Here is an 18337-nt window from a genome sequence, read left to right on the forward strand (position 1 = left end):
TCTGATGGCAGGGAAAGATGAGTCTTTCTGAGCACTAGTTAGATAGACGCAGTTATAAAGTGCCTAGTGCAGTTTCTGACATATAGTAGGCTTCTCCAAAATGTTAACACATCTTGTCTCTGTGCCTTTGTTCTCTGATTTTCCCTTTACACTGGACAGGTCATCCAGAATGCCTGCCTTCCCAACTTCAGATTGAAATGACGATGGCAATAGGTCCTGTTCATGTAAGTAACGATAGGAGTGGGCACCTGCCCTAAGGGCAGCTTATCCACAGGGCAGCTGGCGACCAATGAGAGGGTCTGTAGCAATAGCCTCTGCCCAGGTGTGTGGACAGTAACTAGCTAAATCCATTAGTCCATCTCCCCTCTGGACTCCAGACTGGAAAATATGGAGAAGTTTGGCCAGTTATTGGTAAAGAGGGAAAAAAAATTAAGAGCAGCCATAAAGAGAAGCAGAGCCCAAGAGAATAGCTGAGTCAAGATAATGGTGGGGTTGAGGGGTCTAGCATGGGTGAGAGCCCAATCCCAGGAAGCAGCATATACTTGAGGGCCTGTTTCTTCCCTACACATTGCCTACTAGTCCAAGCTACTTAAGCCCTGAGAACACCAATGCCAACTGTGAGAAGAGCAGTGACACTGGCAGGAACACATTCCATTTGTCTTATTTGGTTAAGCATCTGCCAGCCCCAGATCAGATTTGCCTGTGTCAGCACCTTTGAGTGACACACACGCCCCTCTGGCTTACTTCACCTGCATGTTTGACAACTCAGCTTTGCTCAAGGCTGCCTCCCCAAAGCCTTGCCCAACCCTCTCAGTCTAGAGCAGACAACTCACTCTTTGGTGCTACCATGGGTTACCTGGGTGCTGCTCTAGGAAGAGAGGATTGCCTGGGGCACCATTCATGCCATGGGGATCCTGAAGCCGTGCTGAGACGGTTTCTTTTGGGGATTTCAGTTTGAGAAAGAATGCAAAGGAAGAGTGTAAGACATAAACTAGCAGCAAAGCAGAAGGACAGAGAGGCAAGGAGGAGCAGAGTGGGTTACCACATGAGAGGGTCAGAGCAAACAAATCTCTAAGGAAACAAAGTGATGATCAAATGGATATTTGTAAGGTCTTATATCTTCATGCATTAAGATAAATTTTATCACTTTTATTTTAAGAATATTATTTTATTAGTTATAAATTTTAAAGCTTTTTTTGGGTTTCCAAAATAGGTTGTTTCTCCTGAAGATGATAGTACTGGATTTAAGATGTCATTGAAATGGCTACTAAGAAGCATCTGTGGCCACAGCCATGGTCACTCCTTTTGGTCCCTCTTTCTTTGAAAGGCCAGGTATGAGATGCACTGGTCCTGATCTGTTAACCTGAGGGTGAGAGTCTTCAGCGTCTGTACAACCTCATTCCCCAGAGCTGCTGTAGAATGAGGACTGCTGGACTTGGGAGGATCACAGAGGGGTGCCTGCCACCTGCAGCCCAGCCTAGGTAAGTGCAACTGTGCAACAGGTGCAGGCCAGGGGGGAGCTGGGGGCGGTCCAACCCTTCCTGTTCCTTCCCGGACCCATTACCTCCTAGTCCAAATCTACTTGAGCCCCTGGAACAGCAAGGACAACTGAAGAGCAGCAGTGACACTGGCAGGGCTGGTGTTGACATCCACCACAATTCTCTTATATCGAGACACTGAGGGACAGGATTCTACCTAGTCTCTATATAGTCACACAGATATCATAATGCAAGCAAGCATAATTCTCTAAAGATCCTTCAGACACGGCATCATCACCCCCCTCTCCTCAGTACAATTCTGTAATCTGCTCCTTGCAAGGAACAAACACATCTTGGCATACCTTGCTCAGAAATAATATCACAGCTTATTATTTCCATCTACTCCCCATACAAGGCAAAACTGTCCACAGCAGGGGGAAGGAAGTCTCAGGCTCCATATAGGGGATTTTCTTAGGGCCTCCCACAGCCGTAGGCTACTGGTAACTAGCCCATAGCCAATACTGTACCAAGATGAAAGTGGATGGATTTGAGCGCCATTCACCTGTGAAAACCAAAGAAAAGACTAATGCTCCTGGACCAGTTCTCAGACCAATGGGAAGACCCTCTTGCCTCACCTGTGATTCGTGACCCATATTTTGAGATTCTCAGGTCCAGAGCATGCTCCCTGCTGAGCGAGGAGGGATGCATTTATACCAACTGGCAAGGAAGGTCAGTTTGCCTGTTTTGACCCCTGCCAGGGCTCCGGTCTCCTTTAGTTAAAGGAAAGCTCCCGGACCAAGGCTGTCAGGAGAGGATGAGTGGTGACAGTGGGTTTGGGATGAATATTGACAGAGTGCTTCACTCGTGCTAGGTGCGGCACAAATTAACCCTCACCCCAGCTCTGTCAGGGGATCACGATCCTGTTTCCATCAAACTTCCTCAGTGTCTTACGACTGGCAACTGCTAGAGCTGGGATTAAAATTCAGGCTTGTCTGGCTCCAAACCTTGTGTTTCTCACCGTTTAACACACATTTACCTCACAGGCCTCTCAGTGCCATCACAACTGTAATTAGAAGAGTGCTTCCTTGCTATTAGATCCAAGTGAATACTATCCTTTGTACCGAGCTACCTTGAGGAGGCCAAATGTGCCTGTGTCAACTCCAGCTAAAGTGGACAGAGGCCATCACCCACTCTTTGGTTGCTTATCTCCTCCAATTTGAATTCTATATGTTGGGTACCAAGCACTGATGCTCTGCTGAACAACTCCAAATACTTAGCATGGCCAAGGCAGTACTGGGCTCTTGCTTCTAGAAAACCATCATGTAAGCTAGTGCTGCCTGGACTTTGGGTCTCTTGTTGTGTTGCATAAACCACACAGAGATTGTGATCATCTGCTCAGCTTTTCTGCCAGCCTTAGAACAAAGCTCCTTATCTTCATGGCATCTTTATTTCCTCGTCTGCCTCTACGCTCCCATTAGAAACACATATATCCAGATGTGGTAGTTATGGAGTGATGATGTCTTCACTCCATCCGTGGTGGCCTTTTGAAGAAAAATATGTTTTATATCTTGTCATTTCAGTGGCTGCAAATCTGGGAAAACACAACAATGTGTGGGCACTTGTGAGCTGTGTGCCTGGATCAGGGATGAAAGTAGGAAAGTTGAAGATATCTTTCAATCCTGGATAAAATCCCAGTGACTGATGATCCTGGTCCCCATGGCTTTTTATCACTGAGACATCAGCTCTATGACGCTGTCTCCACAGGGATTTATACATTGAGGAAAAACATCTATTTCCTGCTACAAGTAAGAGGATACCTGAGTGTTGAGAAACGAGCATCTTCTAACTCCCCACACTCATCAGCAGGATTGTCTATCCTCTGGGCCCCTAGCATAGAATTCATTTTTAGCAAAGTCTAGTTTCTATGTTCTAGGTAGTAACTTATCAGATGGGTAGCCAAAAAGATGGAAGCAAAAAATTTTTGTGGCCTGCATTTTGGTTAGTTTTTCCAGGGCTATATCACCCTTCAGGTGGTCGTCTCCAAGGTAACTGGTATCATTCTGCTCTACTAATCTCGTTTCCTACCTTTCTCCAGTCATTTTTGTGTTCAGTGTCTTTTCTTAAAGGTGTTTCAAGCCCCCAGCCCTGCATGGTTGCAGCATGAGGAAGACAATCTTGGTGGTTTACAGGTGCCCAGGCCAATTTGCAAAAGAACCCCTGTGTGCCAAGGTAGGTTGTGAGACACATGTTCTACACCCACTGCAGCCCAACAACTTGTGAAACGGGAGGGAGGTAGCTCTGAAGACCAGACTTTGTAGATTTTTACCCCTATTCATGCTTTACTTGCAACTGTCATTTCACCCTAAATCAGTACTTTTCTACCAAATCAACCTCACTCACTGGAATAGGATACCTTAGTAAACAACGTGGGGTAGTTGACTCAACCTCCCATCTGTAAAATGGAGATAATGATGTCTACCTAATGGAGTGGTGAAAAATAAATAGAATAAATACATAATGCCTGACGTGTAGTGTATACTCATTAAATGGCTTTTAACCACAACTTTTGCATTTCTGCCAAGAGTATCACCTTTCTGCAGTAACCCTGGGGACCTTGCGTTAATCCTTGTTTTACATTGTTCATTCATTTCCCATATTCAGACACCAAACTCTAGTCATCTTTCCTCGAAGCTGTTCATTCCCACTATCAATATACCACTGAAACACTTTTTTTCATGCCCAGACTATTGTCATAGCCTGCTAGCAGAATTAATTAAGCAACGCACCCATTTGAGAAATATTTATTGAGCATCTAATATGTGCACTTTTCAATGGCGTTGGGGCTAGAGAGGCAAACATCTCTGATGAGGGTCCTGTTCTCATGGTACTTATGTTCTCGTGGGTAAAGGTGGACCATGAACAAGCAAAAAAATGAATGAACAAGAAAAATTTTGATGGTGATAAACGTGATGCAAACACTAGAAGAGAGTGATGTTACAGAACGTTAGTGGCAGGGGGAGACTACATTAAAGGCTGTCCAGGTAAGACCTTGGAGAAGCTGCTTGAGCTGAGATCTGAGTGACAAGAAGGAACCTGAGATCTGGGAGCAGAGCATTTCGGGCAGAGCATTTCTGGCAGGGGCAGCAAGTGCAAAGGGCCCTGGCACAGGAATGTGCTGTGCCAGGTGGAAGGACAGAAGGAAGGACAGCGGTTGCCACATGAGTGAGAAGGGCCTAGTGACACAAGATGAAATCAAAGAGGAGGGCAGGCCCACATCTTGTAGGAATATCAGATCATGGAGATCATGGGAAGGACTTTGGATTTTATCAGAGGGGTAATATAAGCCACTGGAGGTTTTAGACAGGGGGATAACACAATGTGACTGACATTTCATAAAGCTCACTCTAGTGGCCCAGTGGAGAATGGACTGGGGCTGGTGAGAGCGGAAGCAGGAGTTAATCAGAGCAACCTGGAGAAAGATTGGTGGTGGCTGATACTCACGGAGATGGAACCAAATGGAAAATACAGGTTTTAAGAAAATTCCATACTAATTTTCCTGAGGTCATTTCTCAACTCCAAAATTTTCAGTACCGGCACATTATATTTCCTGCCGAATCAAATCTGAATAACTTTGGTTTTCAAAGTCCTCCATGATCCCTCCCTGGCCACTTTTCATTGATTGTTGACTTTTCCAAACTCCCACACTATCTATACTGTGTAGTTAATAAACAAGCAAGTAATAACACACTCTGTTATTCTGTGCAGTGTTTAAGGTACGTTAGTATTCTCCTTCAAGAGAGAAAATCCCTTTAAAATGGCTCTGTGCTAGCACTTTGTTCCACATTCTCTGTTGCACTTAGCACAGCTCTAAACACAGGGCATGTGTTGAAATTACTTATTGATTGATTAAAAACATACATCACTAGCATTCGTCTCTTCAGTATTTCTCTGTATGGAGAAGGGTGATTATCTGTCAATATTCATTGCACCATTGAACCAATATGCAATGCATTAATCATCTCTGAGATAACCAGATGAGGCTTTCTTATAATCTTTCTATTTTGCTGAGATAATTTCACTTGCTTTGGAGTTTATGAGGCCATAAGTGGCTCCCATCTGTTGATGAACATATTTCTAAGAGTCATTTAGTCTCAAGTACGGAATACTTGAGGGGAAGTTAAATGTAACTTTTATATTAAGTGTCATCTTAGTAACAGAACCAAAATTGGAAGCATGTGTTCAATTTTGGTCTTTCATTTTCAAAGCTTTAGGTCAGGCAAAGAATTAATTTCATTTGTTTATAAAGTGGATTATGCCTAATAAAATCTATTTTGTTTATGGTCACATTTTAGTCAATCCATTGCCTTAGAAAATGAGAGAAATCTGATTGGCTAATCATTCACCATAGTAAATTACATTATTCCACATCCACAGAACATTGGCCTAATTGAATTATCCAGTAATAGTATGATGAAAATACTCCCTTTTAATACATTTTGAGCAAGGCGCATACCAGTGAAGAATGTTGTTTATTCCACCCTTGTTTGATGATCGACCACAGAATGTAACGTAACACTTCTGTGGATAATAAGTTTTTTCCACATTAAGGATAATAAAGACAAGTTAGCTTTCACTGGGATCCTTACTGGTACTCTGAATTTTAACTACTTATTTTTGCATCTTTTCCTTCCCAGAAATTTCCTCTCTGATAAGTGCTACTTTACAAAATAAAGTTTAAATAAAATTGGTTTTAACTTATGCATAATAAAAGAGGTAAGTGTGGTCACTTTTTCTCTCTAGTGAGAGGTGGAAAATTGTCTAGGCTCCTTTCTTTCAGTCCTGAGATTCTGATGAGGACCGAGGAGCATTTCCTCAGCAAAATGCAGATACACACAAAAGTCTACACACAACATCAGGGAAGACCCTCGACGGATGCCCAGGGGATCTGCCTTACGGGGTCTAAACCCTATATATAGCACAGATTCCACGGAATTGGTCTAGCATTAATGACTACTACTTGTTATTTTTTCTTTTTGGGCTTTTAGAAATATTTATTGTGGCCAAATGTTGGAAACAGTGAAATTCAAACTAACAAAGATTAAAAAAAAGTGTTTTAATTTGTAAATACAAAGGAAATAGCAATTTTAGCATCATTACAGGAAATATATCTTAAGCAATGATAGGTACATACTATAAAATATTTCTAATCCTTTGATTACTGCTTCTTAAAACACATTTTTTTTTGTGTCAACAAGCAACTTCTATTCAAAATGATGACTACTCAAGTGACTCCTTCACACAGTTCCAGAAGATACTAAGTTTTTACTTGAATCTTCATTCAGTTCTTTATCATGAAGAGAAAGAATAACATGGGTAAAATAGTTTAAAGGTAGACAAAAAAATACTGTATTTAAGAATGTATATTCAAATGTGATGACAGATTGGCTCCATGGCCCATTTTGATCATAGCTTTGACCCAAGAAGTGAAAGACAGACTTTGCACACAGGTAGTGTTTGAGTTAGCGAATACTGAGGGCTCTCTACTAGTTGTGCTCCTGGCGGTTAGAACTTGGCTCCTGAGGTTTGTTGTTATCTGTTGAGAGAAAAATCCCAAATGATGGTGCTAACCATTTTGCTAATAAAATTTGCTAAGCTGAAAAATTTCAGTTACCCAGTCCCTCATCTTCAGGTACTGATCTTAGCAAAGAGGGAGGGATATGATGAGAAAAATTTTAAAAAAAAGGAGGAAAAAGAAGAGAAACAGATTGGAAAAGATTTCACTGGCCTATTGGGTGATAGTGTCTTGGGCGGTGTGTTTTGTTTACACTAGATGGTAAATTAACTACTTTTATTCTTTTTAATAGATACTACGTTTTCAGCACAGAGTTTTAGGATCCCATATTTTCTCACATGAGGACACGTACACTGACACTGTTATTACTAACAGTGAAGAACTTACAAAAGAGTTTTTAGAAGTAAGGTACTTTTCTGGAAAATAAAAGAACAAGAGAATATTTTATAGTTGGTGAGAATAAAGATTTCTACTTCAATTTTCATTTTATGTCCATGATAGTTCTGCCTGGGCTCTGCTAACGAAAACTATTGGTGGACAACAGATTATTCCAATGTATACTTATTTTTTTTTTTTTCAGTTTTTAATCTTTTCAGGCAACAAATAGTTTTTCTCTTAGACCAGATTCACTTGAGTTTTCACTTACTTCATTAAGAAGTAATTTAATGCTCAACAGGAATCCCAGAGTGAGTATATGCTCATCCTGATTGTTAAAATACTTTGAAAAAAAGACCTGCCACATCATAAATGTCTGTACTCTAGGGTCTCATAACCAATCACTTCAGCGTTGGTGTCAAAACGGGAGTGCTGATTAGGGTGGTCATAAGTGGGATCGTTTAACTAATACAACAACTTCCAGAACAAGTAGTGGTATAGCACAATACAAAAGAGAAAGGATTTCAGAATGAGATACACCTGGATTCAGATTCTAGCCCTGCCGCTCACCAGCTGTGTGTCTCTAAATAGAGATATTTAAAGCAGCACAGAATAGTGGCTGGTGCCTCCACTGTAGAGCTGGGTTGCCTGCTTCCATTCTAGTGTGTGATCTTGGGCAAGCTGCTTAACCTCACTGACTTCGACTCCCTTGATTTGTACCCACCTCACAGGGTTACTGCTGTGAGGTTTAAATGAGATAATTTTACGTAAAATTTAGCATAGGGCCTACACACAGAAAGCTCATTAAGCACTTAATAATAATGCCAACCATTATTATTATTAATTTAGTGCTAAGCACAGCAGGACCTGAAAAATTACTAAACCTTTCAAGCCTGAGTCTCTACCTGTATAAAAAGGAAATTAAAATATGCATCCTTGTACAGTTGTTGTGACAAATAAATGAGATGGTGTGCATTGAGCGACTAGCACAATTATTGGTCGCAATTATTCAGAAGCATTCTGAGTGCTTGAGTGAGAACTATCTGCATATTTGATGGCTAATAGATCTAGCAGTGTTGCTAATAAACAATTTTCTTTATTCAAATCATTATTTTCTGCTTGGTGTTCACACTTCTGAAACACCCAAGGGCCATTTTTCTCCTCCTCCCGTTGTCTTGACAATATATTTCCATGGACTATTGTCTACTGTCTATTTCCAAAGACACTCTTACACAATATTTTAACTTTCTTGGCTTCTGATTAAAGAGGCGAGCCCAGCCCTTCGACATTTACACCTAAGTATTTTCTTGATGTGAAGCCCTCTGACCTTTAATAAAGACCATCTTTTATAAGCCCTTCTTTGTTAACCACCATTAGTGCCACTACTTTTTGATCCTTTCAGTCTTGCTTTCAAGCATTTTTTATAAAGACTCATAAGTTGGATAGCTTTTTCAAAGCACAACTTCCAACTCTAGAAGGTAATCTTAAAAGAGAATTAGGGGATGGGATCTTTACTAGCTCCATTAGTATTGACCTTGCAAAGAGAAACCCTCTTTGAGTCAAAGTTGTTGCCTTGAGTGCATGGCCATTTTGATAAGAATAGTGCAAGGTAATACAATCCCACTTTAAATTTAGAAGTTGTAAAGTTCACACTACACTGAAAAGGCAGCAGTGAATGGCATTGCCATACTTACGTTCGAGAAAAAAGTCAGGTGCCCAAGTCTTGAGCCAAGAAAACCATTTAATGAACATTCTACAGGCAATTATGGAATGTGGACATAAAGGTGAAATAATGGTGTGGGTCTCCCTGCCCTTCGTTCTTTCATTCCCCAGCCACTTGACCATTATTTGTAGAAGCCATGTGCAGTCTTAGCTTGTCCCTTCTGTTTTTGGGTTAGATTCTTTGCCTGGGAGGGCAAAGGATAACACTTGGTTTCTGCCTCGTTAGAATCAAGGACACAACAGGTTTGAGTGGTCCAGTGTACAGGGAGTAGAGAGCCTACATTTAGCAGCTGAAGAATTTACATTCAACCAGCAATTGGTTGGTTGCTTATGATGTGCAAGGTCTAATAGTGAACACAGAATTGAACCAAACATGATTTCATCCCTTTAGGATGAGACTGTCTAGTTACAAAATCACATAGGGATAAATAGAATGTATAATAGAAAATGCAAGGATCTATAGCAAAGGCGCAAAAAAATAATATGAGAGCACAGAAGAAGGAGAGATTACTCTAAGCTACACGATAAAGGAAAGCTTCATGGAAGAATAGCTTTTTGAGTTAGGTCTTGGAATATGAGGAAATTTTGTACATGCAGAGGAAAGCATGAGTACGTTGGTGGAACAGTTTTATATAGGACACCATAGTTTTACATAAAGGAGAAGAACAGGAAATAAGTCTTGGGTGGTGAGGAGCATGCTTTCCAAAGGAGTATGAAATCACAAGGCCTCGGATTTCATACTCGAAGGTTAGGATTTTATCCTATAGACAATAGACAAGTGGGTTCAACCTTGGCTTTTTATTAGAATCACATACTGCATTTTTAAAGTTGCAGATGTCTAAGCAGGGTCATGCCCCACATTAGTGGGGCCTAGAGCAAGAGTATGAATGGAGGCCCACATACTGTACGTCTAAATACTTAAAAGTTTTATAGTAAGTGATACCCAAGACCTGGCCCTTGTTTCCCCTCAAGGTCTGCAGCCTGTCCCAAGGGACTGCTCTGGGTTTGAAGGCTAGAGGAGCCCCACTCTCTCTGAGGGCCACACTGCCACTAGAAGCCTAAGTGGTCACATGTACCTTCAGGAAGATGGCAGGGCAGAAGCTGGACTCAGGCCGAGGACTCCTGGGCAGTGGCTGGACTTGGCCCCCTAAAGGACGGGGATGACTTGGTCCAGCTCTTCAGGCTTCTGGGGAGGGCAGGTTCTCTTACCTCACGCCTCACTTTTCTGACTCGGGATTGCCAGGCAGTTCTAAGTACCACCTGAAACTATACCCACCCACTCCACCCACCTCCCAAGCAGAGGGGAGGGTGGAAGTACAGTTAGCCGAGGAACGCCATCTGCCTACACATCCTCCCACCTCAGGGGATGTGGGGTGGCTACTTTGAAATTAAAGCAGCCCTTCTTTCTCTGGTTTCAAGAGCACAGGCTAACTTTTTATTGCCCAGCCCGACCCCACCCCATTGATGAGAGGGCCCAATTCAGCCGCTGTCCTGCTCCCATATTTTGTGTGTGCTCAATTAATGATCAAACTTTAAAACATGAGGCTGAAAAGAAAAAAAAGTCTCTGTATTTCTCTGTTTGTGATGTTTGGGGTCTTCTGAAGCATACGACCCCTCCCAGCCTGGTCTAAGGGTTGTGCTATGTCTGAACCCAACTACTGACCCAGAAGTTCTTGGGTTGGGATGGGGGAGGGGTCTCAGGGTCTGTGCTAACGAAGCTCCACGGGTGATTACAATGCACACAGCCAGGGTTAATAGTCGCAGATAAAAATGGGGATGGGGTTTCTGTTTAATTTGTGATTTTTAGCGGAGGAGTCCTGCTAGACGATTGGTATTTTAGAAAGTAAAGTGGAGCAGCATGGGAGATGAATGGAAAGGCGGTGAGACTGAAGCTGGAGAGCTTCAAGAAGCCACAAAGCAAGTGAGATGAGGGCCTGGAGGAAGCAGGGGCTGTGGGCTGGGCGGCGGAGGAGGAGGAGCTGGTTTGGAGAGGGTGACAGTAGATCATCACATCAGAAGAGCTCGGTGGTCAGAGGGAGAGATGGAGTTGAGGGCGATGCTGAGGTTTCCAGCTTGTTATGGGTTGAATTGTGTTCCCCAAACACATATGTTGAAGTCCTAACTCGTGGTACCTGTGAATGTGACCTTATTTGGAAATAGGGTCTTTGCAGATGTAATCAAGTTAAGATGATGTCATTAGGTGGGCCCTAAGCCAGTATGGCGAGTGTCCTTACGAGACAAGAAGACACACAGGGAGAACAGCCGTGTGACGACAGAGGCAGAGATTGAAGTAATGCAGCTACAACCCAAGGAATGCCAAGACTGCCAGCTGTCACCAGAAGCAAAGAAGAATCCTCCCCTACAGGTTTCAGGGAGAGCATGGCTCTGCCAACACCTTGATTTCAAACTTCTAGCCTCCAGAACTGTGAGACAATGCAGTTGTGTTGTTTGAAAGCACTCAGTTTATGACAGTTTGTTACAGCAGCCCCGGAAACAAATCCATAAGCTGTAACAGCACACGAGGGGTTGGCTCTCTCTGAATTGGGCAATCGGTGAAAGCAAACCTTTGTCACAGCAGCGCTTGAGCTGTGAATGTTCGCCACAACACGCACATTCTCTCCAAAAGAAACAGAGCCCCATATTCAGTGTCCCCCTTTGTCACCTAGCTGCATGAAAAATAAGTATTAATTCATTATGGGTTTCAATTATATACTATACAAAAAGGCATAAAAGAAAGTATTAATTTACTAAAGGCTTCAATTGTTTACTATATAAGAAGGCAGTTTCCAAAAGTTAAAAGTTTTTTATATTTAGTTTTTCCATTCTTATACTCACCATATTCTAATTTGGTTTTGAAGGTATTTTTGGTAGTACTTTAAGCTATTACCTTAATCTAGCATAGTAAAAATTATTCAGAAAACCTACAGGAGATTTCATCTCCACAAGGAACATTTTTCAGAGAGGAAATTGTTGCAGCATTGAACTGCCAAAGAGACAGCTGAAAAAAATGGGTCATGCATGCATCCCATTCTGGGACATAAGCTGCCAAGCGGTTCACTGCTCATTTTTGTCCTCTTCTCGTCAACAAGCTGCGTTAACAAGTTACTTTAAAAAAGCATACCAATTTCCCCAGCGAGTTACACAGGAAGGAATCCAGCGTTCCCTCCGGAGAACTCAAATAGTTGTTTGTTCTCCAGCTCAGGTGTGGTAAAATAGCTGTGGGCTAGAAATGCATGCTGGATGTTGGCCAGTAGGCTTGAGCTGTCCCTCCGCCCTAGCCCTGATTTCTCTTATTGGCGTGCAACTCATAGCTTGCCTAATGGAAAAAAAAAAAAAAGGACTCGATTTTCAATTTCAATTTAATTACACAATCTATAGTGCCTAGTGGGAAGGATTTAGGGGCAAGATTAATGCTCAACAGTGCTCCATTTCACATTCCTTTTTGATAAAAGAACACTGTATTGATTATCCAAAGTGAGATTTCAAAAATGTCTTTGAAGAGCCAAATTCTTTGGGTGGCAGAGTGATTTAAAGAAGGGGCGTGACTTGTCTCTGCCAGAATTTAGATGAGTCAGATGCGTAGGATGCCTCTGAATTGTGTTGCCAGTGCATTCTTGAGAGGGGGGAGCACCTCTCTACTTGGGGGAAGAAAGAATAGAAATTCCATCATAGAATTAGAAATACCAGCTGGCAGGCACTGAACAATACAGCTATCTGTTCTGAGAATGACTGTATAATGAATACACTTAAGACCCTTCCCTCTTAAGTTAAAGGCCAAAGAATTTCACTTTCTTATTGGTACTGGAAGCCATTATGATTTTATCTGGCATCAAATCAATATTTAAGATTATGAGTAAGGGGCCGGCCCCGTGGCTTAGCGGTTAAGTGCGTGCGCTCCACTGCCGGCGGCCCGGGATCGGATCCCGGGTGCGCACCGAGGCACCACTCCTCCAGCCATGCTGAGGCCGCGTCCCACATACAGCAACTAGAAGGATGTGCAGCTATGACAGACAACTATGTACTGGGGCTTTGGGGGAAAAATAAATAAATAAAATCTTTAAAAAAAAAAAAAAAGATTATGAGTAAGTATTTGGTGTTCTATTTTGGTGTCTACATATTCTATTAGTTTAGCCAAATATAAAAAGAAGGAAAATACAGGAAATGAAAATCTGCCTGTAAGAAGTGAACTTAATATATTTCTTGACCAACTGCTTTAACTTGTTAATAAAGAAAACAGGTCTCTTTATAAGGAAATATATTCCCTATGTGACTTAAATAAATAAAAATGGTAGCAACAGACTTTACTGGTTAACTGTTGCTCAGCCTTACCAAACCACTTGAGTACATACAAATAATTGAAAATACAATGATGAAGAAACTAAGCTCAAAAGGCAAACACACTATTTGAAATAGCTAACTGATTTTGCCATTGCACAACGACAGCATTTTCAAGTATTAACATGGCTGCCACCACTAGTCAACATTTACAAATATATTGAAAAGTAAATTGGTACCTGATCAGCATTAGATTTTTCCTACTGAATTTGCAGTGTAGTCTATTAGTCAAATGAGTTAACTAGTTTTAAAGCTTGATGAGTTATGGGGGCATCTGGCACAGATCAGGTAAAGCTAGAACTTAATTTGGGTGGAATGACTATGGGTACTAGAATTGCAACTTATTTTGGAGTGCACTAGGAGAAGACTTTGGAAAATGTACTCTTGTCTGGTATAAATGTAGATTTACCACTCTTTTCCTTGGCAAGGGTGAGTTATAATTTATGCCAGAAGAGAACAAGGAAACAAAAGATACGGCAATTTGTGTCTGTGAGTGAAGCCTGGGCATATTTTGTCACAGGCCATTGTCTGCATTCCCTGAGCCCAGTGGCATGGCAGCATTCGGAGAAACTGCAGCTAGACTGGCTTATGGAAAGAGGAGGTGGGGTGGGGCAAGACAGGGCTTGGTGAAGGCTGTCCTTGGTTTGTATGTGTGGCTGCATGTCTCAAGCCCCTCAAACAGTTATACAGAGTGACTCCATCAACTGGTAAAAAGAAAAAATAAATCAGTAAAAAGATTGGATAAGAAAACAGTAAAGTAGACAGGAAGATGTTGGCTAACTGTGGGTAAAAATCAAAGACCAGAACGGAAAGTCAGCTTGTAGGTTTCCACTGCTAGGGATTCAGCTCTTAACTGTTTGGGAGGGAGTGGATTTCAGCTGGGTGAATTAAAACTTGGGAAAATCATAGAGGAGAGTCACTTTAGTTAAGGGAAAAGTAGATAAAAGTATCTATTTGCAGCCATGATAGTATCAATGCAGAGGTCACGATATGCTCAGAGCGACGACGCTCACAAGTCAGACTGGCAGAGTTCCACTTCTCTACTATTTCCCATCCTTGGGTGAGCGGGAGGAATGAAATGGGGGGGGGGGGGGGGAACGACAAAGAAAGTATGTGATCATCTACATATAACCAATTTATTTGTTCTTAAAACCAATAACATATATATTGCTCATACCCAATAACCAGCAATGCCCTTTTTTTATATTTACAAATGCTTTATTATTAACATTTAAAGCAAAATTCTATATGACAGTTTCTGAGAAGTGACGAAATACCTGGTCAGTGATATGTTCCTGGATTTTTTCTCTAGTCACTGAAAGAGAAAGCAGAAAGAAATTTAACATTAAAGTATGAAAATGAATAAAATGCATTAATGATTCTGCTCTGTTCTCACTCAAAACTCCAATAGCAGTCACGGGCTCTCTGAACGAGGATTTGTATCACAATATAGACATTTACAATCACTCCAATAATTGGAATAAAAAAAAGTCAAACCTAAATAAACCACATTAGGCAAAGATAATAGAAAGCGAAGTGGAAATCCAGGAAGGGTGAGCCCAGAAGAATGTAGTAAACACCATTGGCAGAGAAATGGTGAAGAGATGAAAAGGACCGAAGTAAAATTTGAACAGTCAAAGGTTTCCAAACAATGACAACCTGTTCAAGTATAATACTATCACTGAGCTCATGGAACCTTGAGGACTAGACAGGAGATTTCAAGTGGCAGATGGCAGAAGTGCTACTTTTTAAAACTTTTCTCTTACCTGTGAAGACATTATTACACTTTGTCGTTATGATACTGCCAGAGGTTAAAGTACAAACCAACAGTTTTATAAATGGTATCTTGGTCAGGACAGAAACAAATTAGAGTAACATATGAAAGGCAACATAGAGGTATAAATAATAAAGACACTAAAATAATAAACCTCAGTCATGAAAATAGCCTGAAAGTGATCAGTGTTATATATGTCTTAAATAGATGGAAAAAAATCCTTAGTAATAATAGATAACCAACAAACCACTAGGAAAGAGAGGAAAGGAGGAGTTTTGTGGCACTACAGTTACTATGCGCTCGTGAACATCTAGGTGTGATACATACACTTTATTAAAAATATCCTTTTAAAATTTTAATTAAGATAACTGTGCAGACACTTGCCATTTGTAAGAAATAATATAGACAGATCCCGTGTCCCAGTGTCCCCTGCTGGTAACATCTGGAAGATCTATACCACAATGACACAACCAGGATACTGATGTTGACACAGTCAAGATACAGATCATTTCCATCACCACTAGGATCCCCCAAGTTGTCCTTTTACAGCCACATCCACTTCCCTCCCACTCCCACCCTCTTCTTAACCCCAGGCAACCACTAATTTGCTCTCCATTTGCATCATTTTGTCATTTCAAGAATGTTGTATAAATGGAATCATACATTTTATAACCTTTTGAGATAGGCTTTTCTCACTCAGCATAGTTCTCTGGAGAGCCATCCAGGTTGCTGTATGTATTTCTGTGCGTTCATTCCTTTTTATTGCCGAGTAGTATTCAATGGTATGGGTGTACCAAAGTTTGTTTAGCTATTAACCCGCTGAAGGACATCTGGGTATTTTCTAGCTATTATGAATAAACTTTCTATAAACATTTGTGTACAAGTTTTTATGTGAACACAAGTCTTCATTTCTCTGGGATTAATGCCCAGGAGTGCAATCACTGAGTTATATGGTAGTTGTATATTCAGTTGTTTAAGAAACTGCCACACTCTTTTCAAAAAAAGACATGTAATGAATAAGTGATATTTACTAGTCAACTAATCAACCAATAATAAATATATTTGGAAATTCATTGTGTTCAGTACTGGGCTAGGTGTTATATGGGATACAGTGGAAGTATAAGGAGCACAGAAAAAGGATTGGCGGTGTTAAAAGAGTGGGCTATTCAATCACGCCATTGTCATGAAATGCCAGGGGCCAATCTTGGAGTTGCCAGATAAGAAGAACCAATTTTCTTCACTTTTAATGGCATTGCCCAATTAGATAGTCTTGATATGTTTTAATATTTCTATTTCTCTTGTCAGATTATAAGCGGAGTGTTTAAAGAAGAGTGTTTAATGGTTTGTGGGCAAAAGCTGGGCCTTTTAAACTAGATCACCAGTATTGTCAAGAAGAGGGGAAAGAACATTTAGGCAGAAGAAAGGGCGCGTGCAAAGCAGGACAGCATAAAGCTCATAAAACACACAGCCCGTAAGCTATGTAGACCATTTTTGGGGGATTTATGATCATGCCTAGAGCAGTGGGAAGTCAGCCATTAAGGGGATTTAGGTCAGGTGTAGGTAGGGACATTGGAATGAATGACTTGGTCAAATTTTTAAAGGCCACTCAACTCTGGTTGCTAACTGGAAATAGGCTGGAGGGGATGTCACAGGTGGCAGCAGCACTACAGAATCTTAGTTTTCTTTCCTTAGGAACCAAGGAAATGTGAAGGAATTCAAGAGAAAAATAAGAGCCCAAACAATCAAATAATCATCACCTAATAATGCAGCAGCCTACTGGATTCTAGAAAATGGAGCAGACAACAATCTGGTATCTAATTACAGCCCTGCCATTGACTAGATGTTTGATTTGGGGCCTGTTACTTAATGCTCTGGCCTGTTTGGCCATCTACAACAAAGAGTTAATAATATCTACCTCTCTCTAGATTTGTGAGGATTAAAAGGAAATAAGTATGAATTTTGCAGGCAAAGACATGGGCATTTCAGGGAGTTGAGACAGGAAGAGTAAAGTCTCAGAGGCAAGAAGAGGGTGTGTTTGGGTGAATCATGAGATGTTCTGAGTGGCTTATATAGTACAAGCATATACCATAGCAGGTGGGAAGTATGGGCTGTGGGAAGAGGACAAGAGACCAGCCGTGGGAGGTTGTTGACTTGAGGTGAGATTGAGAAGCGCTTTGTAGGCCATGGGAAGCCAGCAGAGGTTTTTCAGAAACAAGATGAGGTGACCAAAGCTGTTCTTGAGAAAGATGACCTGGGTGGTGGTGTGGAGGATGGGTTGACAGTGAGGGGGAGACGGGTGGCAGAGGGAGCAATGAGCATGTTCAGTGTCCAGGCAGGAGTGATGAGGCTTCAGCCCAGCAGTGAGAGCAGAGATGGAGGGATGCCTGGAGCAGGTGGCATTTCTGAGTTAGGTTCTGGAGACAGGACGTGAGAAGTACAGGAGCAGGGAGCAAGGGCCACTGCCAGGTTTTTAGCTGGGAGAACTTGTGGATAATGATACTACTAAAGACATAGTGGGAGAAGGAATGGAATTTAAGGGGAAGTTATTAAGTGAGCCCCCTGGGCTTGTTCCCATAATCAAAATGAAGATATCTGTAGGTTATGAAAGCTGACATGGCAATTATGGTAGATTGAATAATGGCCCCCCAAGATGTCCACATCCCAATCTCTGGAACCTGTGAATATGGTACCTTACATGGCAAAGGAACTTTGCAGATGCAATTAAGTTAAGGATCTTGAGATGGGAAGATTCATTTGGATTATCTGGATGTGCCCAATGTAATCACAAGGGTCCTTATAAGAGAGGGACAGGAGAATCAAAGGCAGAAAGGAGGCTATGTGACAATGGAAGCAGAGGTCAGAGTGATGCAGTGGCTGGAAGGAATGTGGGCAGGAATGTGGGCAGCCTCTAGACCTGGAAAAGGGAGGGAAATGGATTCGCCCCTCGAGCCTCCAGAAGGAGCACAGCCTTGCCAATACCTTGATTTTAGTTTAGTGAGACACATTTTGAACTTCTGACCTCTAGAACTGTAAGTTTAATCAATTTGTATTGTTTTAAACCACAAACCTTGTGGTAATTTA

At 41.6% G+C, this 18337-nt stretch overlaps 1 protein-coding gene across 5 annotated transcripts in view; it reads right to left on the reverse strand.

The window, feature by feature from the left end:
* The window catches only part of CHST9 (carbohydrate sulfotransferase 9), a 253269-nt gene that overhangs the window by 17315 nt on the left and 217617 nt on the right, over nt 1–18337 (reverse strand). For all 5 annotated transcript variants that reach the window (XM_087439094.1, XM_087439096.1, XM_087439093.1 and 2 more), the window contains one exon: nt 14760–14797. In XM_087439094.1, the coding sequence (XP_087295220.1) occupies nt 14760–14797 (38 nt within the window). The remainder of the gene's footprint in view (nt 1–14759; nt 14798–18337) is intronic.

The sequence above is a fragment of the Ceratotherium simum genome, chromosome 14, assembly GCF_057802395.1.
Source record: "Ceratotherium simum simum isolate JZ-2026a chromosome 14, ASM5780239v1, whole genome shotgun sequence".
NCBI lineage: Eukaryota > Metazoa > Chordata > Mammalia > Perissodactyla > Rhinocerotidae > Ceratotherium > Ceratotherium simum.